This window comes from Pezoporus flaviventris, unplaced genomic scaffold, assembly GCF_033815535.1.
Source record: "Pezoporus flaviventris isolate CSIRO_AGI_PZ_B2104156 unplaced genomic scaffold, CSIRO_AGI_Pfla_v1 ptg000046l, whole genome shotgun sequence".
NCBI lineage: Eukaryota > Metazoa > Chordata > Aves > Psittaciformes > Psittacidae > Pezoporus > Pezoporus flaviventris.
In genome coordinates, this window is record NW_026892594.1 from 872,219 (window position 1) to 897,356 (window position 25,138).

The 25,138-nt window shown below is 53.0% G+C and overlaps 2 protein-coding genes across 2 annotated transcripts in view; one reads left to right on the forward strand and one right to left on the reverse strand.

Annotated features, from left to right (window-relative positions):
• LOC133276735 (uncharacterized) overlaps nucleotides 1–24,013 on the reverse strand; it is a 67,976-nt gene extending 43,963 nt beyond the window's left edge. The window contains exons 1-4 of the mRNA XM_061467873.1: nucleotides 23,416–24,013; nucleotides 23,033–23,305; nucleotides 16,174–16,809; nucleotides 15,791–16,063 (exon numbers count right to left, since the gene is read on the reverse strand). Coding sequence (XP_061323857.1) covers nucleotides 15,791–16,063; nucleotides 16,174–16,809; nucleotides 23,033–23,305; nucleotides 23,416–24,013 — 1,780 coding nt within the window. The remainder of the gene's footprint in view (nucleotides 1–15,790; nucleotides 16,064–16,173; nucleotides 16,810–23,032; nucleotides 23,306–23,415) is intronic.
• The window catches only part of LOC133276777 (coatomer subunit gamma-2-like), a 149,139-nt gene that overhangs the window by 52,673 nt on the left and 71,328 nt on the right, over nucleotides 1–25,138 (forward strand). The gene's annotated exons all lie outside the window — the stretch shown is intronic.

Sequence of the window (25,138 nt, forward strand, 5' to 3'; positions counted from 1 at the left end):
CTTTGAGGCTTTTTCTCATGTTAGAAACCATCCCTCCCTCACCTCGTGTTTCCTGAGGAGTACCTGTCAAATTTACCACTACTAGCTACTTGGTTTCAACAAATGCCATCCATAGCTGTACAGCAATGGAACAGTTTGTTAAGTAGCCTGTGCTCCCTTTTCTGGCATCCTTGGTTTTGTCTTACCTAAAAGGGATCTACTTGCTGCCTGAATTAAGACTGAACAGCAGAGGTCCAACCTACTTTGATGTTAAATACAACCTGACACACACGAAACCTGATCTACATAAACATCTGAAGAAAATCTTTCTTATCATGCTTCTAATTTAGCCCCAGACAAAAAGACACCCTTCTACCTCATCACTTCTTGGCCTATGTTTTCACTTCGTCTCAGCCATTCCCACTTTAGCTGGGCAAACACAAGTGTCTCTTTCATTGCACAGGGCTGTGATGGCCACAGATCAAGCAGCAGCTCTCACTTGGCACTCATGGAAAAAGTATTAAAAGCTTCAGTGATATGTATCTCACTCCAGTTAGCAGCAAGTCAGAGGGAAGAACATAATACTAAAGCATAAACACCCCATTCTGGATCTCCTTAAAAAGCTACCTCCCAAATCTGTCAGGAAGAGGTACAAAACTTCTTTCACACTGAAAGCTATCAGAAATTAGAATCACAGCATCACAGAATGGCTTGGCTTTGAAAGGACCTTAAGCTCATCCAGTTCCAACCCCTTGCCAAAGGCAGGGACACCTCACACTAGACATGTCTCTCAAGGCTCTGTGCAACCTGGCCTTGAACACTGCCAAGGATGGAACATTCACCACTTCTCTGGCCTCATCACCCTCACAGTAAAGAACTTCTTCCTTATATTAGCCTTGGGAATATTCATTCTGGCTGGGAAGAAATGATAGCACTTACCTGGTTCAGCAAGTAAAGGATTTTGGTAAGGATGTGCAGACATCTTCGTGGATTTATAGGGGTCTCGTTAAAGATACGAGCCTACAGACACAGCATAAAGAGAGTATTACAGTGTAACTCAACAATCATCATTTCTCTTTCATCATAAAAAGTAAAGCCGTTTGTTTTCAACCAAGTAGCTTTTCATTCTAAAAATGTGTCCCAGAGAACATATTCTTGGTGAGAACATCCTAAGAAAGCTAGATTAAACTTTGGATTTAGCCCAGTGTAAATTCCTTCTCTGATCTCTTTTGCAGAGTGTAAGAACTCAGAAGAGTTTTTATTCATTAATTTTTGTTCACTATAAACTGGCACCTCAGGTGTTTAGAGATTTGACTGAGGAATGTTGAACATGGAACTGTGTTGGAACTACAGAGTGCTTGGGACCTTTCTCATATCCATGTGTTGGAAGGGCGGGAGGGGTGGTTGATGTAAATGTGTTATTTGCTTTCCAAGAGTTAAAGTGTCAGTGCTCTTTGGATATTTGCTTTACAATAGCAAATAGATCAGAGGAAGTTGGGTTTAAAGCTTTTAAGTGATAACTGTGAGGCTTCTGCATTCAGATGTTTCACTTCTATCATGATTAACGTGGATTTTTGGTTTTAGTCTTATCTTACAAGATAGAGATATGTTTATTCTCCTGATTTGTTTGATAACTGACAGTAAGGCTATTCCCCAGTTATCAAACACAATTTAACTTGTGTGCTTTGTACACCACTGCTTTATCTTTGTATAGAAGTGGGGAAGAGGGTGTTCTATTTAAAAGCTTGCTCAAAATTTAAAGTTGAATATTTGAACTTTTATTTAACTTCAAAACTTGTAGGAAGTGTTTATTTATGCTTGCCATTGGAACAGGCTGCCCAGGGAGGTTGTGGAGTCTCCATCTTTGGAGACATTCAAAACCCGCCTGGACACATTCCTGTGTAACATTATGTAGGTGTTCCCGCTCCGGAAGCGGGACTGGACGAGATGATCTTTGAGGTCTCTTCCAATCTCTAGCATACTGTGTGTAAACTAGAACTAATTGCAACAGATAGGTAGCCGCTTAGATTGAAGTCAGTTGTTTTACGTTAATTAAATATAGAGGTCCGTGAATTACACAAACATGCTCTAACCAACATACAGGCAGAGACGAGCAGTGGGGGGGGAAACGAGTTATTATTTATTGGCCCAAGAAAGCAGCCACAACAAGTGCAGGCTGCAGCATGACATCCTCAGCACAGCTCCCTTGGGCCTGGCGCTGGCAGCAGGGCGCTACTCCTCCACACGTGGGGTGAGGCATGAGCAAGTGAAAGCCTTGCGCAGAGCCCTCAGCACTCTCCTGAAGCGGGAGAGTCGTCGCCGTGGGGCCGCTCCTTGGTCTGGAAGAGTGGCAATGCCTGTGGAGGAAGAAGAGCTGTAGGCAAGGGACTTCCTTTGGCAACCCGTTCCAGTGCCTCACCACCCTTACAGTAAAGAACTTCTCCTTAACAGCATCCTCATTGGCCTCCTTCAGATACTGGAAGGTCTGCTAGGAGGTCTCCACGCAGCCTTCGGCCCATGGAGGGGAGGCTGGGACACACCCGAACTCACGCAAACACTGCTGCCGGTCTGGCCTGGGTGCCACCCAACTCGGGCAAGTACCTGGCTGGTTCTCGCTGTCCTGAACTACAGCAGGCGACGTTGACGGTGACTCCACATCCAAGCTTTGTGCCACGTCTGGCTCTTTCACCTGCTGCTGCCTTGTTCCCTGGATGACAGTCACAGCCTTGCCCAGGTGTTTCCTCACAAAGCGTCTGAGCCTACCCTGCAGGGTAGCAAGAGCACAGGCAGGGGATGGGGGCAATGTCAGTGGGATGACACAGGCAGCACCAGAAATAGCCCTGTCACAAAACCTGGGAGCTGCCGTCCAAGGCCTTGGGATCCCCGGTGCCAACCACACGCGCCTCACTCACCTGGCGCCGAGAGTCCCGACACAAGGGAGAAGCTGCTGCATCTCCACTATCATCTGCTCCTGGAGGAATGTGGGATGTTCCAGGCTCTGTTGCAGGGATCTCAGTCAAGAAAGCAGCCACTTCATCCTCAGGCACTGTTGGGGAGGCAGCGGCTGCACTGGCCTCTCCCTGAGGCTCCGAAGCCACAGCAGACTCAACGTGCTCAGGTGCTGCAGGCGTCAGTGCTGCCATTGACACACCCAGGATTTGGGTCATGTCCTGATACTCCACCAGCTGCTGGCTGGCTCCCTGGACAACGGCCAGGCTCATGATCAGGACCTCTTCAGTGACGGTCCTTGCCATTTCTTCTACAACCACCTCACAGGCATCAGGGCTGAGCAGGGCAGGTACCTGCCTCTGTGCCTGTGGTGCTGCCTCCTGCTCGACGCAGGCAGGAGAAACTGGTGCCGGTTCCACCTCCTCCTGTGCCACTGGAGTGAGACGTGCGCGGTGCTCCTCTTCCTCCGCAGATGCAGCTAATGTAGAAGCTGTCGACTCAGTGGCTGTGGGTCCGGCTGGGATAGGAGACGTGTTCTGCAGGTCTCCACCTGCCTCCCCTGTCACTTCAATGTCCATGCTGCTGGGGAAGTCAGACCCCTCCTGGATATCGGCCTGGGGGTCCTGGAAGAGCTCTGGGACCGAGGGGTTGACCCAGAGGTTGCGTATGATGATCTCTTCCACTTGGGACAGCACTTTATCAATGTCCTCTACCCACTCTTTCTCCTCTTTGTCCACTGCCGCATCCAGCATTTGGGTCATGCCCTGAGGTTCCAGCAGCTGCTGGCTGGTTTCCTGATCCACTGCCACAGCCTGGACCAGAGGCTCCCTTGTGCTGAGCAGGGCTGCTCCCTGTGGAACCAACTCACAGGCATCTGGGCTGAGCAGGACAGATGCCTGACTCTCTGCCTCTGGTGCTGCCTCCGGTGCTGCCTCCTCATCACCATTGTGAGAAGAATCTGTTTCCTCTGCCTCCTCCTCGATCATATTCCAGAACTGGGAGCTTGCACCGACACTGGGTGTGACACGCACTTTTGCATCTCTTACTATGATGCTGTCGGAGGCAGGTGCATTGCACTGTGCTTCTGCTGCCAGAGCTTGACTGTCAAAGCCACAAGAGGCTGCGGTCTCTGCCTCCTCCTCAACAGCATCTCTGAAATGGACCTTCCTGAGGATGCTCTTGGGTGTGACCTTCATATCCATGTTGCTTTCTTTGTGGCTGTGCGGGGCAGGTGCCCGGCCCTGTGCTCGTCCTGCTGCAGCCTGCCTGCCGATGGCGGGAGAGGCTGGTGCCTCTATCACCTCGACACCAGCTCTGAAAGGAAGCTTCTTGACGCACCTGGATGGGAAATTCAGATCTGCGTCATTTTCTGCTGAGCTGTTCATGGCAGGTGCCTGGCGCTGGGCTTGTGCTGCAGCAGCCTGCCTGCTAAAGCCACGAGATGCTGGTGCTGGTGCCATGGGAACGAGAGGTGCCTGGTACTCCTCTTCCTCAGGAGCTCTGGCCAAGCGGCTCCTCCTGGCGTGTTGCAAAGCCTCGATGTTGCTGCGCAGGGCGGGCAGAGGCTTTGCAAGAACCTTCTTGTGCGGCCCCAGCAACTTGTCATTGAGGCTGCCCTCTCGCCCCGTCTTCCTGCTCTGGGAAGCAGCAGTGCTCGCACGGGTGTTAGGATCAGGAGCAGGCTGAGTGGCGGTGGCTTTGCTGCCGTTAGGTGCCCTGACAGTGTATCTTCTTGTCATTGCAGCCCTGCTGTATGCTGGGTCCTGGCATGCCACTGCCTGCTGGTAGGGTCCCCGGCTCTCAGCGCTGTTGTTGCGCAGGACCGCGCTCACATTTCTTGTGCCCTGCGCTGTGGCACAGGCTGTGGGCCTGTGTGGGGCAGGCTGCCAGCTCCGTGGCCTCGCAACAGTGCTGCCATGTGCGGGGATGTGGTGCTGCTGGGCAGCGGTTGTGCAAAGCTGCTTTTGGCTGTTGCTTGTCCTGCCGATGGCCATGTCAGTGAATCTGGCTGCAGGGGCAGAGGGTGCCCATGTCGGGCGAGGCAGCCTGCTGGCTTCTCTCACTGGCCGAGGTGGCGGCCGAGGTGTCCTTTCCACCACCACTGGCCGAGGAAGTGTCTGCTCCTCTGTCCTCATGCTGCGGGGCAGCACCGCTCTGCACCTCACGCTGCCCACCTGCAAGAGAAGTCGAGGAGAGAGGCTCTGTGATAGTGTCTCTTGCGCCCGTATCCCAGCTGTTGGGAGCTCATGCAGTTGGGCTCCCCTGCCAGCCCCACGGCAAGGCTCAGGCCCACAGGTGGCTGCTGCCTGCTCCCAGAGCTGGCTGGGGAAAGGGCTGGCCACCCGCCGGCCATGGCCCCAGCCCACAGCAGCCCCGGCATGCCCGTGGTTGGGAAGGTGTTTGGCCCTGTCTCCCTCGGGGTCCCTACCTGTTCCTGCTGGGTCTCGATGGGCTGATACCTTCGTTGGTAGGGCAGCTGTGGTACCGTGATCCCACGCCGCCCTTCCTCAGGCTGTGGCCTGTGGCCCACCTGCGGGCAGGAGGAGGAGGAAGAGGTGTGTGATGGAGGCGGCTGCCTTGGCACAGCAGCCCCCGCAGTGCCGGCAAGCCCGGCCCCGGCCCCGAGGCAGCTCCATGTGGCCCCGTCCCACCACCGGCCTCTCACTCCTGCCCCAGCCCTCACCTGGCGCCTCCTTTGCACTCCTGGCCTGCCCTCGGCAGGCTGGGAGCGGGCGTTCGATCCCTTGTCCACTGGCATCTTCTGTGTCCTCGGATGCAGACTTGCTGTGGATTCACAGGGCAACTGCCACCTCTAGGGTGCGCCAGGGCCTTAAATACCCCACATAAGAGTCGTAACAATGCCCCCGTGGTTTCCACGGAGACGCCGATGCCCTCACCAGTTCCAAAGGGTCCCAGCTCCTCATGGGCAACTCCACAGCAACCACTGAAGCTTTGTGACAGCGGCAGCATCGTGCCCATGGCCACTGGGCAGTCAGGGATGCACTTTTCTCCTCCCTGTTTTTTTCCTTGACAAGAAGAAAAGGGAACGGAGAAAAGAAAGACCGGTAAAAGAAGGAAAAAAACAACAAAAATAATGAAATCATTCTTGTGAGACCTCACCTGGAGTACTGTGTGCAGTTCTGGTTTACTCAACATAAAAAGAACATGAAACCAACACCCCCAAGTCCTTCTCCGCAGGGCTGCTCTGAATCTCTTCTCTGCCCAACCTGTAGCTGTGCCTGGGATTGGTCTGACCCAGCTGTAGGACCTTGCACTTGGCATGCTTAAACTTCATGAGGTTGGCATCAGCCCACCTCACAAGCATGTCGAGGTCCCTCTGCATGGCATTCCTTCCCTCCAGCCTCCATTTTTAACACCTACCCACACACCAAGGATCTTTGCTTTGAGGCTTTTTCTCATGTTAGAAACCATCCCTCCCTCACCTCGTGTTTCCTGAGGAGTACCTGTCAAATTTACCACTACTAGCTACTTGGTTTCAACAAATGCCATCCATAGCTGTACAGCAATGGAACAGTTTGTTAAGTAGCCTGTGCTCCCTTTTCTGGCATCCTTGGTTTTGTCTTACCTAAAAGGGATCTACTTGCTGCCTGAATTAAGACTGAACAGCAGAGGTCCAACCTACTTTGATGTTAAATACAACCTGACACACACGAAACCTGATCTACATAAACATCTGAAGAAAATCTTTCTTATCATGCTTCTAATTTAGCCCCAGACAAAAAGACACCCTTCTACCTCATCACTTCTTGGCCTATGTTTTCACTTCGTCTCAGCCATTCCCACTTTAGCTGGGCAAACACAAGTGTCTCTTTCATTGCACAGGGCTGTGATGGCCACAGATCAAGCAGCAGCTCTCACTTGGCACTCATGGAAAAAGTATTAAATGCTTCAGTGATATGTATCTCACTCCAGTTAGCAGCAAGTCAGAGGGAAGAACATAATACTAAAGCATAAACACCCCATTCTGGATCTCCTTAAAAAGCTACCTCCCAAATCTGTCAGGAAGAGGTACAAAACTTCTTTCACACTGAAAGCTATCAGAAATTAGAATCACAGCATCACAGAATGGCTTGGCTTTGAAAGGACCTTAAGCTCATCCAGTTCCAACCCCTTGCCAAAGGCAGGGACACCTCACACTAGACATGTCTCTCAAGGCTCTGTGCAACCTGGCCTTGAACACTGCCAAGGATGGAACATTCACCACTTCTCTGGCCTCATCACCCTCACAGTAAAGAACTTCTTCCTTATATTAGCCTTGGGAATATTCATTCTGGCTGGGAAGAAATGATAACACTTACCTGGTTCAGCAAGTAAAGGATTTTGGTAAGGATGTGCAGACATCTTCGTGGATTTATAGGGGTCTCGTTAAAGATACGAGCCTACAGACACAGCATAAAGAGAGTATTACAGTGTAACTCAACAATCATCATTTCTCTTTCATCATAAAAAGTAAAGCCGTTTGTTTTCAACCAAGTAGCTTTTCATTCTAAAAATGTGTCCCAGAGAACATATTCTTGGTGAGAACATCCTAAGAAAGCTAGATTAAACTTTGGATTTAGCCCAGTGTAAATTCCTTCTCTGATCTCTTTTGCAGAGTGTAAGAACTCAGAAGAGTTTTTATTCATTAATTTTTGTTCACTATAAACTGGCACCTCAGGTGTTTAGAGATTTGACTGAGGAATGTTGAACATGGAACTGTGTTGGAACTACAGAGTGCTTGGGACCTTTCTCATATCCATGTGTTGGAAGGGCGGGAGGGGTGGTTGATGTAAATGTGTTATTTGCTTTCCAAGAGTTAAAGTGTCAGTGCTCTTTGGATATTTGCTTTACAATAGCAAATAGATCAGAGGAAGTTGGGTTTAAAGCTTTTAAGTGATAACTGTGAGGCTTCTGCATTCAGATGTTTCACTTCTATCATGATTAACGTGGATTTTTGGTTTTAGTCTTATCTTACAAGATAGAGATATGTTTATTCTCCTGATTTGTTTGATAACTGACAGTAAGGCTATTCCCCAGTTATCAAACACAATTTAACTTGTGTGCTTTGTACACCACTGCTTTATCTTTGTATAGAAGTGGGGAAGAGGGTGTTCTATTTAAAAGCTTGCTCAAAATTTAAAGTTGAATATTTGAACTTTTATTTAACTTCAAAACTTGTAGGAAGTGTTTATTTATGCTTGCCATTGGAACAGGCTGCCCAGGGAGGTTGTGGAGTCTCCATCTTTGGAGACATTCAAAACCCGCCTGGACACATTCCTGTGTAACATTATGTAGGTGTTCCCGCTCCGGAAGCGGGACTGGACGAGATGATCTTTTGAGGTCTCTTCCAATCTCTAGCATACTGTGTGTAAACTAGAACTAATTGCAACAGATAGGTAGCCGCTTAGATTGAAGTCAGTTGTTTTACGTTAATTAAATATAGAGGTCCGTGAATTACACAAACATGCTCTAACCAACATACAGGCAGAGACGAGCAGTGGGGGGGGAAACGAGTTATTATTTATTGGCCCAAGAAAGCAGCCACAACAAGTGCAGGCTGCAGCATGACATCCTCAGCACAGCTGCCTTGGGCCTGGCGCTGGCAGCAGGGCGCTACTCCTCCACACGTGGGGTGAGGCATGAGCAAGTGAAAGCCTTGCGCAGAGCCCTCAGCACTCTCCTGAAGCGGGAGAGTCGTCGCCGTGGGGCCGCTCCTTGGTCTGGAAGAGTGGCAATGCCTGTGGAGGAAGAAGAGCTGTAGGCAAGGGACTTCCTTTGGCAACCCGTTCCAGTGCCTCACCACCCTTACAGTAAAGAACTTCTCCTTAACAGCATCCTCATTGGCCTCCTTCAGATACTGGAAGGTCTGCTAGGAGGTCTCCACGCAGCCTTCGGCCCATGGAGGGGAGGCTGGGACACACCCGAACTCACGCAAACACTGCTGCCGGTCTGGCCTGGGTGCCACCCAACTCGGGCAAGTACCTGGCTGGTTCTCGCTGTCCTGAACTACAGCAGGCGACGTTGACGGTGACTCCACATCCAAGCTTTGTGCCACGTCTGGCTCTTTCACCTGCTGCTGCCTTGTTCCCTGGATGACAGTCACAGCCTTGCCCAGGTGTTTCCTCACAAAGCGTCTGAGCCTACCCTGCAGGGTAGCAAGAGCACAGGCAGGGGATGGGGGCAATGTCAGTGGGATGACACAGGCAGCACCAGAAATAGCCCTGTCACAAAACCTGGGAGCTGCCGTCCAAGGCCTTGGGATCCCCGGTGCCAACCACACGCGCCTCACTCACCTGGCGCCGAGAGTCCCGACACAAGGGAGAAGCTGCTGCATCTCCACTATCATCTGCTCCTGGAGGAATGTGGGATGTTCCAGGCTCTGTTGCAGGGATCTCAGTCAAGAAAGCAGCCACTTCATCCTCAGGCACTGTTGGGGAGGCAGCGGCTGCACTGGCCTCTCCCTGAGGCTCCGAAGCCACAGCAGACTCAACGTGCTCAGGTGCTGCAGGCGTCAGTGCTGCCATTGACACACCCAGGATTTGGGTCATGTCCTGATACTCCAACAGCTGCTGGCTGGCTCCCTGGACAACGGCCAAGCTCATGATCAGGACCTCTTCAGTGACGGTCCTTGCCATTTCTTCTACAACCACCTCACAGGCATCAGGGCTGAGCAGGGCAGGTACCTGCCTCTGTGCCTGTGGTGCTGCCTCCTGCTCGACGCAGGCAGGAGAAACTGGTGCCGGTTCCACCTCCTCCTGTGCCACTGGAGTGAGACGTGCGCGGTGCTCCTCTTCCTCCGCAGATGCAGCTAATGTAGAAGCTGTCGACTCAGTGGCTGTGGGTCCGGCTGGGATAGGAGACGTGTTCTGCAGGTCTCCACCTGCCTCCCCTGTCACTTCAATGTCCATGCTGCTGGGGAAGTCAGACCCCTCCTGGATATCGGCCTGGGGGTCCTGGAAGAGCTCTGGGACCGAGGGGTTGACCCAGAGGTTGCGTATGATGATCTCTTCCACTTGGGACAGCACTTTATCAATGTCCTCTACCCACTCTTTCTCCTCTTTGTCCACTGCCGCATCCAGCATTTGGGTCATGCCCTGAGGTTCCAGCAGCTGCTGGCTGGTTTCCTGATCCACTGCCACAGCCTGGACCAGAGGCTCCCTTGTGCTGAGCAGGGCTGCTCCCTGTGGAACCAACTCACAGGCATCTGGGCTGAGCAGGACAGATGCCTGACTCTCTGCCTCTGGTGCTGCCTCCGGTGCTGCCTCCTCATCACCATTGTGAGAAGAATCTGTTTCCTCTGCCTCCTCCTCGATCATATTCCAGAACTGGGAGCTTGCACCGACACTGGGTGTGACACGCACTTTTGCATCTCTTACTATGATGCTGTCGGAGGCAGGTGCATTGCACTGTGCTTCTGCTGCCAGAGCTTGACTGTCAAAGCCACAAGAGGCTGCGGTCTCTGCCTCCTCCTCAACAGCATCTCTGAAATGGACCTTCCTGAGGATGCTCTTGGGTGTGACCTTCATATCCATGTTGCTTTCTTTGTGGCTGTGCGGGGCAGGTGCCCGGCCCTGTGCTCGTCCTGCTGCAGCCTGCCTGCCGATGGCGGGAGAGGCTGGTGCCTCTATCACCTCGACACCAGCTCTGAAAGGAAGCTTCTTGACGCACCTGGATGGGAAATTCAGATCTGCGTCATTTTCTGCTGAGCTGTTCATGGCAGGTGCCTGGCGCTGGGCTTGTGCTGCAGCAGCCTGCCTGCTAAAGCCACGAGATGCTGGTGCTGGTGCCATGGGAACGAGAGGTGCCTGGTACTCCTCTTCCTCAGGAGCTCTGGCCAAGCGGCTCCTCCTGGCGTGTTGCAAAGCCTCGATGTTGCTGCGCAGGGCGGGCAGAGGCTTTGCAAGAACCTTCTTGTGCAGCCCCAGCAACTTGTCATTGAGGCTGCCCTCTCGCCCCGTCTTCCTGCTCTGGGAAGCAGCAGTGCTCGCACGGGTGTTAGGATCAGGAGCAGGCTGAGTGGCGGTGGCTTTGCTGCCGTTAGGTGCCCTGACAGTGTATCTTCTTGTCATTGCAGCCCTGCTGTATGCTGGGTCCTGGCATGCCACTGCCTGCTGGTAGGGTCCCCGGCTCTCAGCGCTGTTGTTGCGCAGGACCGCGCTCACATTTCTTGTGCCCTGCGCTGTGGCACAGGCTGTGGGCCTGTGTGGGGCAGGCTGCCAGCTCCGTGGCCTCGCAACAGTGCTGCCATGTGCGGGGATGTGGTGCTGCTGGGCAGCGGTTGTGCAAAGCTGCTTTTGGCTGTTGCTTGTCCTGCCGATGGCCATGTCAGTGAATCTGGCTGCAGGGGCAGAGGGTGCCCATGTCGGGCGAGGCAGCCTGCTGGCTTCTCTCACTGGCCGAGGTGGCGGCCGAGGTGTCCTTTCCACCACCACTGGCCGAGGAAGTGTCTGCTCCTCTGTCCTCATGCTGCGGGGCAGCACCGCTCTGCACCTCACGCTGCCCACCTGCAAGAGAAGTCGAGGAGAGAGGCTCTGTGATAGTGTCTCTTGCGCCCGTATCCCAGCTGTTGGGAGCTCATGCAGTTGGGCTCCCCTGCCAGCCCCACGGCAAGGCTCAGGCCCACAGGTGGCTGCTGCCTGCTCCCAGAGCTGGCTGGGGAAAGGGCTGGCCACCCGCCGGCCATGGCCCCAGCCCACAGCAGCCCCAGCATGCCCGTGGTTGGGAAGGTGTTTGGCCCTGTCTCCCTCGGGGTCCCTACCTGTTCCTGCTGGGTCTCGATGGGCTGATACCTTCGTTGGTAGGGCAGCTGTGGTACCGTGATCCCACGCCGCCCTTCCTCAGGCTGTGGCCTGTGGCCCACCTGCGGGCAGGAGGAGGAGGAAGAGGTGTGTGATGGAGGCGGCTGCCTTGGCACAGCAGCCCCCGCAGTGCCGGCAAGCCCGGCCCCGGCCCCGAGGCAGCTCCATGTGGCCCCGTCCCACCACCGGCCTCTCACTCCTGCCCCAGCCCTCACCTGGCGCCTCCTTTGCACTCCTGGCCTGCCCTCGGCAGGCTGGGAGCGGGCGTTCGATCCCTTGTCCACTGGCATCTTCTGTGTCCTCGGATGCAGACTTGCTGTGGATTCACAGGGCAACTGCCACCTCTAGGGTGCGCCAGGGCCTTAAATACCCCACATAAGAGTCGTAACAATGCCCCCGTGGTTTCCACGGAGACGCCGATGCCCTCACCAGTTCCAAAGGGTCCCAGCTCCTCATGGGCAACTCCACAGCAACCACTGAAGCTTTGTGACAGCGGCAGCATCGTGCCCATGGCCACTGGGCAGTCAGGGATGCACTTTTCTCCTCCCTGTTTTTTTCCTTGACAAGAAGAAAAGGGAACGGAGAAAAGAAAGACCGGTAAAAGAAGGAAAAAAACAACAAAAATAATGAAATCATTCTTGTGAGACCTCACCTGGAGTACTGTGTGCAGTTCTGGTTTACTCAACATAAAAAGAACATGAAACCAACACCCCCAAGTCCTTCTCCGCAGGGCTGCTCTGAATCTCTTCTCTGCCCAACCTCTAGCTGTGCCTGGGATTGGTCTGACCCAGCTGTAGGACCTTGCACTTGGCATGCTTAAACTTCATGAGGTTGGCATCAGCCCACCTCACAAGCATGTCGAGGTCCCTCTGCATGGCATTCCTTCCCTCCAGCCTCCATTTTTAACACCTACCCACACACCAAGGATCTTTGCTTTGAGGCTTTTTCTCATGTTAGAAACCATCCCTCCCTCACCTCGTGTTTCCTGAGGAGTACCTGTCAAATTTACCACTACTAGCTACTTGGTTTCAACAAATGCCATCCATAGCTGTACAGCAATGGAACAGTTTGTTAAGTAGCCTGTGCTCCCTTTTCTGGCATCCTTGGTTTTGTCTTACCTAAAAGGGATCTACTTGCTGCCTGAATTAAGACTGAACAGCAGAGGTCCAACCTACTTTGATGTTAAATACAACCTGACACACACGAAACCTGATCTACATAAACATCTGAAGAAAATCTTTCTTATCATGCTTCTAATTTAGCCCCAGACAAAAAGACACCCTTCTACCTCATCACTTCTTGGCCTATGTTTTCACTTCGTCTCAGCCATTCCCACTTTAGCTGGGCAAACACAAGTGTCTCTTTCATTGCACAGGGCTGTGATGGCCACAGATCAAGCAGCAGCTCTCACTTGGCACTCATGGAAAAAGTATTAAAAGCTTCAGTGATATGTATCTCACTCCAGTTAGCAGCAAGTCAGAGGGAAGAACATAATACTAAAGCATAAACACCCCATTCTGGATCTCCTTAAAAAGCTACCTCCCAAATCTGTCAGGAAGAGGTACAAAACTTCTTTCACACTGAAAGCTATCAGAAATTAGAATCACAGCATCACAGAATGGCTTGGCTTTGAAAGGACCTTAAGCTCATCCAGTTCCAACCCCTTGCCAAAGGCAGGGACACCTCACACTAGACATGTCTCTCAAGGCTCTGTGCAACCTGGCCTTGAACACTGCCAAGGATGGAACATTCACCACTTCTCTGGCCTCATCACCCTCACAGTAAAGAACTTCTTCCTTATATTAGCCTTGGGAATATTCATTCTGGCTGGGAAGAAATGATAGCACTTACCTGGTTCAGCAAGTAAAGGATTTTGGTAAGGATGTGCAGACATCTTCGTGGATTTATAGGGGTCTCGTTAAAGATACGAGCCTACAGACACAGCATAAAGAGAGTATTACAGTGTAACTCAACAATCATCATTTCTCTTTCATCATAAAAAGTAAAGCCGTTTGTTTTCAACCAAGTAGCTTTTCATTCTAAAAATGTGTCCCAGAGAACATATTCTTGGTGAGAACATCCTAAGAAAGCTAGATTAAACTTTGGATTTAGCCCAGTGTAAATTCCTTCTCTGATCTCTTTTGCAGAGTGTAAGAACTCAGAAGAGTTTTTATTCATTAATTTTTGTTCACTATAAACTGGCACCTCAGGTGTTTAGAGATTTGACTGAGGAATGTTGAACATGGAACTGTGTTGGAACTACAGAGTGCTTGGGACCTTTCTCATATCCATGTGTTGGAAGGGCGGGAGGGGTGGTTGATGTAAATGTGTTATTTGCTTTCCAAGAGTTAAAGTGTCAGTGCTCTTTGGATATTTGCTTTACAATAGCAAATAGATCAGAGGAAGTTGGGTTTAAAGCTTTTAAGTGATAACTGTGAGGCTTCTGCATTCAGATGTTTCACTTCTATCATGATTAACGTGGATTTTTGGTTTTAGTCTTATCTTACAAGATAGAGATATGTTTATTCTCCTGATTTGTTTGATAACTGACAGTAAGGCTATTCCCCAGTTATCAAACACAATTTAACTTGTGTGCTTTGTACACCACTGCTTTATCTTTGTATAGAAGTGGGGAAGAGGGTGTTCTATTTAAAAGCTTGCTCAAAATTTAAAGTTGAATATTTGAACTTTTATTTAACTTCAAAACTTGTAGGAAGTGTTTATTTATGCTTGCCATTGGAACAGGCTGCCCAGGGAGGTTGTGGAGTCTCCATCTTTGGAGACATTCAAAACCCGCCTGGACACATTCCTGTGTAACATTATGTAGGTGTTCCCGCTCCGGAAGCGGGACTGGACGAGATGATCTTTTGAGGTCTCTTCCAATCTCTAGCATACTGTGTGTAAACTAGAACTAATTGCAACAGATAGGTAGCCGCTTAGATTGAAGTCAGTTGTTTTACGTTAATTAAATATAGAGGTCCGTGAATTACACAAACATGCTCTAACCAACATACAGGCAGAGACGAGCAGTGGGGGGGGAAACGAGTTATTATTTATTGGCCCAAGAAAGCAGCCACAACAAGTGCAGGCTGCAGCATGGCATCCTCAGCACAGCTCCCTTGGGCCTGGCGCTGGCAGCAGGGCGCTACTCCTCCACACGTGGGGTGAGGCATGAGCAAGTGAAAGCCTTGCGCAGAGCCCTCAGCACTCTCCTGAAGCGGGAGAGTCGTCGCCGTGGGGCCGCTCCTTGGTCTGGAAGAGTGGCAATGCCTGTGGAGGAAGAAGAGCTGTAGGCAAGGGACTTCCTTTGGCAACCCGTTCCAGTGCCTCACCACCCTTACAGTAAAGAACTTCTCCTTAACAGCATCCTCATTGGCCTCCTTCAGATACTGGAAGGTCTGCTAGGAGGTCTCCACGCAGCCTTCGGCCCATGGAGGGGAGGCTGGGACACACCCGAACTCACGCAAACACTGCTGCCGGTCTGGCCTGGGTGCCACCCAACTCGGGCAAGTACCTGGCTGGTTCTCGCTGTCCTGAACTACAGCAGGCGACGTTGACGGTGACTCCACATCCAAGCTTTGTGCCACGTCTGGCTCTTTCACCTGCTGCTGCCTTGTTCCCTGGATGACAGTCACAGCCTTGCCCAGGTGTTTCCTCACAAAGCGTCTGAGCCTACCCTGCAGGGTAGCAAGAGCACAGGCAGGGGATGGGGGCAATGTCAGTGGGATGACACAGGCAGCACCAGAAATAGCCCTGTCACAAAACCTGGGAGCTGCCGTCCAAGGCCTTGGGATCCCCGGTGCCAACCACACGCGCCTCACTCACCTGGCGCCGAGAGTCCCGACACAAGGGAGAAGCTGCTGCATCTCCACTATCATCTGCTCCTGGAGGAATGTGGGATGTTCCAGGCTCTGTTGCAGGGATCTCAGTCAAGAAAGCAGCCACTTCATCCTCAGGCACTGTTGGGGAGGCAGCGGCTGCACTGGCCTCTCCCTGAGGCTCCGAAGCCACAGCAGACTCAACGTGCTCAGGTGCTGCAGGCGTCAGTGCTGCCATTGACACACTCAGGATTTGGGTCATGTCCTGATACTCCACCAGCTGTTGGCTGGTTCCCTCTCCTGTTGCGTCCATGCCCATGCTGGTGGGGCAGCTGGATCCCTCCTGGGGATCTGCATGGGTGTCCTGGAAGTGGTCTGGGACTGAGAGGTTGACCCAGAGGTTGCGTATGGTGATCTCTTCCACTTCAGAAAGCTCTTTGTCCATGGCCTCTTCCCATTCCTCTTCTTCCTTTCCGTCCAACTCCTCATCGTCAGCTTCCTCGCCCAAGGTCCCTGGCGCTTCCTGTAAACACACAACAGGGATGCAGAAAATGAGTTGAGGGAGCAGTGGCTGGCCACAGGCAGAGGAAGGCTCATCCCGCTGTCCTGTCCCATCCTGTCCTTGGCACTCACCTGCCTGTGACTGGGCATCCGTCCCCGCCGCAAGGCGAAACGAGGCCTCTGGCCCTCCTGCTGCTGGAGCTCCCTTTCCACAGAGCTGCCCAGCAGCCAAGGCAGGCTGGCTCTCCTTTGCATGTCGAGCCTGTGACTGGTGTGGGCCATGCTGCTCCTCTCCGGCTCCTCCAGAGGCTCTGGCATAGGGAGCAGCAGGAATCTCTCTGCCACAGGTAGCCCATGCGAGACTCCTGCTTGAATCTCCACAGTATCTCCGGTGCCAGCCATATGTGCCTCGCTCACCGGGTGCCCAGATTCACGATCAAAGGCAGAAGCTCCTGCTTCTCCTTCGTTGGCTGCTTCTGGGGCAGAGTGGCATGCTCCAGCCTCTGGCACAGGCATCTCAGGCCATGAAGCTGCCACTTCCTCTCTCTGTGTTTCTGGCAAGACAATGGCTGTTTCAGCCTCTCCTTGATGGTCTCCACACACAGGAGACTCAGTGTCCCCAGTCCACACAGATGCCATTAGTGCCATTGCCTCATCTGAGTTTTGGGACATGTCCCGATGTTCCGCCAGCTGCTGGCTGGCTCCCTGGACAACGGCCAGGCTCATGATCAGGACCTCTTCAGAGATGGTCCTGGCCGTTTCTTCTACAACCACCTCACAGGCATCAGGGCTGAGCAGGGCAGGTACCTGCCTCTGTGCCTGTGGTGCTGCCTCCTGCTCGACGCAGGCAGGAGAAACTGGTGCCGGTTCCACCTCCTCCTGTGCCACTGGAGTGAGACGTGCGCGGTGCTCCTCTTCCTCCGCAGATGCAGCTAATGTAGAAGCTGTCGACTCAGTGGCTGTGGGTCCGGCTGGGATAGGAGACGTGTTCTGCAGGTCTCCACCTGCCTCCCCTGTCACTTCAATGTCCATGCTGCTGGGGAAGTCAGACCCCTCCTGGATATCGGCCTGGGGGTCCTGGAAGAGCTCTGGGACCGAGGGGTTGACCCAGAGGTTGCGTATGATGATCTCTTCCACTTGGGACAGCACTTTATCAATGTCCTCTACCCACTCTTTCTCCTCTTTGTCCACTGCCGCATCCAGCATTTGGGTCATGCCCTGAGGTTCCAGCAGCTGCTGGCTGGTTTCCTGATCCACTGCCACAGCCTGGACCAGAGGCTCCCTTGTGCTGAGCAGGGCTGCTCCCTGTGGAACCAACTCACAGGCATCTGGGCTGAGCAGGACAGATGCCTGACTCTCTGCCTCTGGTGCTGCCTCCGGTGCTGCCTCCTCATCACCATTGTGAGAAGAATCTGTTTCCTCTGCCTCCTCCTCGATCATATTCCAGAACTGGGAGCTTGCACCGACACTGGGTGTGACACGCACTTTTGCATCTCTTACTATGATGCTGTCGGAGGCAGGTGCATTGCACTGTGCTTCTGCTGCCAGAGCTTGACTGTCAAAGCCACAAGAGGCTGCGGTCTCTGCCTCCTCCTCAACAGCATCTCTGAAATGGACCTTCCTGAGGATGCTCTTGGGTGTGACCTTCATATCCATGTTGCTTTCTTTGTGGCTGTGCGGGGCAGGTGCCCGGCCCTGTGCTCGTCCTGCTGCAGCCTGCCTGCCGATGGCGGGAGAGGCTGGTGCCTCTATCACCTCGACACCAGCTCTGAAAGGAAGCTTCTTGACGCACCTGGATGGGAAATTCAGATCTGCGTCATTTTCTGCTGAGCTGTTCATGGCAGGTGCCTGGCGCTGGGCTTGTGCTGCAGCAGCCTGCCTGCTAAAGCCACGAGATGCTGGTGCTGGTGCCATGGGAACGAGAGGTGCCTGGTACTCCTCTTCCTCAGGAGCTCTGGCCAAGCGGCTCCTCCTGGCGTGTTGCAAAGCCTCGATGTTGCTGCGCAGGGCGGGCAGAGGCTTTGCAAGAACCTTCTTGTGCAGCCCCAGCAACTTGTCATTGAGGCTGCCCTCTCGCCCCGTCTTCCTGCTCTGGGAAGCAGCAGTGCTCGCACGGGTGTTAGGATCAGGAGCAGGCTGAGTGGCGGTGGCTTTGCTGCCGTTAGGTGCCCTGACAGTGTATCTTCTTGTCATTGCAGCCCTGCTGTATGCTGGGTCCTGGCATGCCACTGCCTGCTGGTAGGGTCCCCGGCTCTCAGCGCTGTTGTTGCGCAGGACCGCGCTCACATTTCTTGTGCCCTGCGCTGTGGCACAGGCTGTGGGCCTGTGTGGGGCAGGCTGCCAGCTCTGTGGCCTCGCAACAGTGCTGCCATGTGCGGGGATGTGGTGCTGCTGGGCAGCGGTTGTGCAAAGCTGCTTTTGGCTGTTGCTTGTCCTGCCGATGGCCATGTCAGTGAATCTGGCTGCAGGGGCAGAGGGTGCCCATGTCGGGCGAGGCAGCCTGCTGGCTTCTCTCACTGGCCGAGGTGGCGGCCGAGGTGTCCTTTCCACCACCACTGGCCGAGGAAGTGTCTGCTCCTCTGTCCTCATGCTGCGGGGCAGCACCGCTCTGCACCTCACGCTGCCCACCTGCAAGAGAAGTCGAGGAGAGAGGCTCTGTGATAGTGTCTCTTGTGCCCGTATCCCAGCTGTTGGGAGCTCATGCAGTTGGGCTCCCCTGCCAGCCCCACGGCAAGGCTCAGGCCCACAGGTGGCTGCTGCCTGCTCCCAGAGCTGGCTGGGGAAAGGGCTGGCCACCCGCCGGCCATGGCCCCAGCCCACAGCAGCCCCGGCATGCCCGTGGTTGGGAAGGTGTTTGGCCCTGTCTCCCTCGGGGTCCCTACCTGTTCCTGCTGGGTCTCGATGGGCTGATACCTTCGTTGGTAGGGCAGCTGTGGTACCGTGATCCCACGCCGCCCTTCCTCAGGCTGTGGCCTGTGGCCCACCTGCGGGCAGGAGGAGGAGGAAGAGGTGTGTGATGGAGGCGGCTGCCTTGGCACAGCAGCCCCCGCAGTGCCGGCAAGCCCGGCCCCGGCCCCGAGGCAGCTCCATGTGGCCCCGTCCCACCACCGGCCTCTCACTCCTGCCCCAGCCCTCACCTGGCGCCTCCTTTGCACTCCTGGCCTGCCCTCGGCGGGCTGGGAGCGGGCGTTCGATCCCTTGTCCACTGGCATCTTCTGTGTCCTCGGATGCAGACTTGCTGTGGATTCACAGGGCAACTGCCACCTCTAGGGTGCGCCAGGGCCTTAAATACCCCACATAAGAGTCGTAACAATGCCCCCGTGGTTTCCACGGAGACGCTGATGCCCTCACCAGTTCCAAAGGGTCCCAGCTCCTCATGGGCAACTCCACAGCAACCACTGAAGCTTTGTGACAGCGGCAGCATCGTGCCCATGGCCACTGGGCAGTCAGGGATGCACTTTTCTCCTCCCTGTTTTTTTCCTTGACAAGAAGAAAAGGGAACGGAGAAAAGAAAGACCGGTAAAAGAAGGAAAAAAACAACAAAAATAATGAAATCATTCTTGTGAGACCTCACCTGGAGTACTGTGTGCAGTTCTGGTTTACTCAACATAAAAAGAACATGAAACCAACACCCCCAAGTCCTTCTCCGCAGGGCTGCTCTGAATCTCTTCTCTGCCCAACCTGTAGCTGTGCCTGGGATTGGTCTGACCCAGCTGTAGGACCTTGCACTTGGCATGCTTAAACTTCATGAGGTTGGCATCAGCCCACCTCACAAGCATGTCGAGGTCCCTCTGCATGGCATTCCTTCCCTCCAGCCTCCATTTTTAACACCTACCCACACACCAAGGATCTTTGCTTTGAGGCTTTTTCTCATGTTAGAAACCATCCCTCCCTCACCTCGTGTTTCCTGAGGAGTACCTGTCAAATTTACCACTACTAGCTACTTGGTTTCAACAAATGCCATCCATAGCTGTACAGCAATGGAACAGTTTGTTAAGTAGCCTGTGCTCCCTTTTCTGGCATCCTTGGTTTTGTCTTACCTAAAAGGGATCTACTTGCTGCCTGAATTAAGACTGAACAGCAGAGGTCCAACCTACTTTGATGTTAAATACAACCTGACACACACGAAACCTGATCTACATAAACATCTGAAGAAAATCTTTCTTATCATGCTTCTAATTTAGCCCCAGACAAAAAGACACCCTTCTACCTCATCACTTCTTGGCCTATGTTTTCACTTCGTCTCAGCCATTCCCACTTTAGCTGGGCAAACACAAGTGTCTCTTTCATTGCACAGGGCTGTGATGGCCACAGATCAAGCAGCAGCTCTCACTTGGCACTCATGGAAAAAGTATTAAAAGCTTCAGTGATATGTATCTCACTCCAGTTAGCAGCAAGTCAGAGGGAAGAACATAATACTAAAGCATAAACACCCCATTCTGGATCTCCTTAAAAAGCTACCTCCCAAATCTGTCAGGAAGAGGTACAAAACTTCTTTCACACTGAAAGCTATCAGAAATTAGAATCACAGCATCACAGAATGGCTTGGCTTTGAAAGGACCTTAAGCTCATCCAGTTCCAACCCCTTGCCAAAGGCAGGGACACCTCACACTAGACATGTCTCTCAAGGCTCTGTGCAACCTGGCCTTGAACACTGCCAAGGATGGAACATTCACCACTTCTCTGGCCTCATCACCCTCACAGTAAAGAACTTCTTCCTTATATTAGCCTTGGGAATATTCATTCTGGCTGGGAAGAAATGATAGCACTTACCTGGTTCAGCAAGTAAAGGATTTTGGTAAGGATGTGCAGACATCTTCGTGGATTTATAGGGGTCTCGTTAAAGATACGAGCCTACAGACACAGCATAAAGAGAGTATTACAGTGTAACTCAACAATCATCATTTCTCTTTCATCATAAAAAGTAAAGCCGTTTGTTTTCAACCAAGTAGCTTTTCATTCTAAAAATGTGTCCCAGAGAACATATTCTTGGTGAGAACATCCTAAGAAAGCTAGATTAAACTTTGGATTTAGCCCAGTGTAAATTCCTTCTCTGATCTCTTTTGCAGAGTGTAAGAACTCAGAAGAGTTTTTATTCATTAATTTTTGTTCACTATAAACTGGCACCTCAGGTGTTTAGAGATTTGACTGAGGAATGTTGAACATGGAACTGTGTTGGAACTACAGAGTGCTTGGGACCTTTCTCATATCCATGTGTTGGAAGGGCGGGAGGGGTGGTTGATGTAAATGTGTTATTTGCTTTCCAAGAGTTAAAGTGTCAGTGCTCTTTGGATATTTGCTTTACAATAGCAAATAGATCAGAGGAAGTTGGGTTTAAAGCTTTTAAGTGATAACTGTGAGGCTTCTGCATTCAGATGTTTCACTTCTATCATGATTAACGTGGATTTTTGGTTTTAGTCTTATCTTACAAGATAGAGATATGTTTATTCTCCTGATTTGTTTGATAACTGACAGTAAGGCTATTCCCCAGTTATCAAACACAATTTAACTTGTGTGCTTTGTACACCACTGCTTTATCTTTGTATAGAAGTGGGGAAGAGGGTGTTCTATTTAAAAGCTTGCTCAAAATTTAAAGTTGAATATTTGAACTTTTATTTAACTTCAAAACTTGTAGGAAGTGTTTATTTATGCTTGCCATTGGAACAGGCTGCCCAGGGAGGTTGTGGAGTCTCCATCTTTGGAGACATTCAAAACCCGCCTGGACACATTCCTGTGTAACATTATGTAGGTGTTCCCGCTCCGGAAGCGGGACTGGACGAGATGATCTTTTGAGGTCTCTTCCAATCTCTAGCATACTGTGTGTAAACTAGAACTAATTGCAACAGATAGGTAGCCGCTTAGATTGAAGTCAGTTGTTTTACGTTAATTAAATATAGAGGTCCGTGAATTACACAAACATGCTCTAACCAACATACAGGCAGAGACGAGCAGTGGGGGGGGGAAACGAGTTATTATTTATTGGCCCAAGAAAGCAGCCACAACAAGTGCAGGCTGCAGCATGGCATCCTCAGCACAGCTCCCTTGGGCCTGGCGCTGGCAGCAGGGCGCTACTCCTCCACACGTGGGGTGAGGCATGAGCAAGTGAAAGCCTTGCGCAGAGCCCTCAGCACTCTCCTGAAGCGGGAGAGTCGTCGCCGTGGGGCCGCTCCTTGGTCTGGAAGAGTGGCAATGCCTGTGGAGGAAGAAGAGCTGTAGGCAAGGGACTTCCTTTGGCAACCCGTTCCAGTGCCTCACCACCCTTACAGTAAAGAACTTCTCCTTAACAGCATCCTCATTGGCCTCCTTCAGATACTGGAAGGTCTGCTAGGAGGTCTCCACGCAGCCTTCGGCCCATGGAGGGGAGGCTGGGACACACCCGAACTCACGCAAACACTGCTGCCGGTCTGGCCTGGGTGCCACCCAACTCGGGCAAGTACCTGGCTGGTTCTCGCTGTCCTGAACTACAGCAGGCGACGTTGACGGTGACTCCACATCCAAGCTTTGTGCCACGTCTGGCTCTTTCACCTGCTGCTGCCTTGTTCCCTGGATGACAGTCACAGCCTTGCCCAGGTGTTTCCTCACAAAGCGTCTGAGCCTACCCTGCAGGGTAGCAAGAGCACAGGCAGGGGATGGGGGCAATGTCAGTGGGATGACACAGGCAGCACCAGAAATAGCCCTGTCACAAAACCTGGGAGCTGCCGTCCAAGGCCTTGGGATCCCCGGTGCCAACCACACGCGCCTCACTCACCTGGCGCCGAGAGTCCCGACACAAGGGAGAAGCTGCTGCATCTCCACTATCATCTGCTCCTGGAGGAATGTGGGATGTTCCAGGCTCTGTTGCAGGGATCTCAGTCAAGAAAGCAGCCACTTCATCCTCAGGCACTGTTGGGGAGGCAGCGGCTGCACTGGCCTCTCCCTGAGGCTCCGAAGCCACAGCAGACTCAACGTGCTCAGGTGCTGCAGGCGTCAGTGCTGCCATTGACACACTCAGGATTTGGGTCATGTCCTGATACTCCACCAGCTGTTGGCTGGTTCCCTCTCCTGTTGCGTCCATGCCCATGCTGGTGGGGCAGCTGGATCCCTCCTGGGGATCTGCATGGGTGTCCTGGAAGTGGTCTGGGACTGAGAGGTTGACCCAGAGGTTGCGTATGGTGATCTCTTCCACTTCAGAAAGCTCTTTGTCCATGGCCTCTTCCCATTCCTCTTCTTCCTTTCCGTCCAACTCCTCATCGTCAGCTTCCTCGCCCAAGGTCCCTGGCGCTTCCTGTAAACACACAACAGGGATGCAGAAAATGAGTTGAGGGAGCAGTGGCTGGCCACAGGCAGAGGAAGGCTCATCCCGCTGTCCTGTCCCATCCTGTCCTTGGCACTCACCTGCCTGTGACTGGGCATCCGTCCCCGCCGCAAGGCGAAACGAGGCCTCTGGCCCTCCTGCTGCTGGAGCTCCCTTTCCACAGAGCTGCCCAGCAGCCAAGGCAGGCTGGCTCTCCTTTGCATGTCGAGCCTGTGACTGGTGTGGGCCATGCTGCTCCTCTCCGGCTCCTCCAGAGGCTCTGGCATAGGGAGCAGCAGGAATCTCTCTGCCACAGGTAGCCCATGCGAGACTCCTGCTTGAATCTCCACAGTATCTCCGGTGCCAGCCATATGTGCCTCGCTCACCGGGTGCCCAGATTCACGATCAAAGGCAGAAGCTCCTGCTTCTCCTTCGTTGGCTGCTTCTGGGGCAGAGTGGCATGCTCCAGCCTCTGGCACAGGCATCTCAGGCCATGAAGCTGCCACTTCCTCTCTCTGTGTTTCTGGCAAGACAATGGCTGTTTCAGCCTCTCCTTGATGGTCTCCACACACAGGAGACTCAGTGTCCCCAGTCCACACAGATGCCATTAGTGCCATTGCCTCATCTGAGTTTTGGGACATGTCCCGATGTTCCGCCAGCTGCTGGCTGGCTCCCTGGACAACGGCCAGGCTCATGATCAGGACCTCTTCAGAGATGGTCCTGGCCGTTTCTTCTACAACCACCTCACAGGCATCAGGGCTGAGCAGGGCAGGTACCTGCCTCTGTGCCTGTGGTGCTGCCTCCTGCTCGACGCAGGCAGGAGAAACTGGTGCCGGTTCCACCTCCTCCTGTGCCACTGGAGTGAGACGTGCGCGGTGCTCCTCTTCCTCCGCAGATGCAGCTAATGTAGAAGCTGTCGACTCAGTGGCTGTGGGTCCGGCTGGGATAGGAGACGTGTTCTGCAGGTCTCCACCTGCCTCCCCTGTCACTTCAATGTCCATGCTGCTGGGGAAGTCAGACCCCTCCTGGATATCGGCCTGGGGGTCCTGGAAGAGCTCTGGGACCGAGGGGTTGACCCAGAGGTTGCGTATGATGATCTCTTCCACTTGGGACAGCACTTTATCAATGTCCTCTACCCACTCTTTCTCCTCTTTGTCCACTGCCGCATCCAGCATTTGGGTCATGCCCTGAGGTTCCAGCAGCTGCTGGCTGGTTTCCTGATCCACTGCCACAGCCTGGACCAGAGGCTCCCTTGTGCTGAGCAGGGCTGCTCCCTGTGGAACCAACTCACAGGCATCTGGGCTGAGCAGGACAGATGCCTGACTCTCTGCCTCTGGTGCTGCCTCCGGTGCTGCCTCCTCATCACCATTGTGAGAAGAATCTGTTTCCTCTGCCTCCTCCTCGATCATATTCCAGAACTGGGAGCTTGCACCGACACTGGGTGTGACACGCACTTTTGCATCTCTTACTATGATGCTGTCGGAGGCAGGTGCATTGCACTGTGCTTCTGCTGCCAGAGCTTGACTGTCAAAGCCACAAGAGGCTGCGGTCTCTGCCTCCTCCTCAACAGCATCTCTGAAATGGACCTTCCTGAGGATGCTCTTGGGTGTGACCTTCATATCCATGTTGCTTTCTTTGTGGCTGTGCGGGGCAGGTGCCCGGCCCTGTGCTCGTCCTGCTGCAGCCTGCCTGCCGATGGCGGGAGAGGCTGGTGCCTCTATCACCTCGACACCAGCTCTGAAAGGAAGCTTCTTGACGCACCTGGATGGGAAATTCAGATCTGCGTCATTTTCTGCTGAGCTGTTCATGGCAGGTGCCTG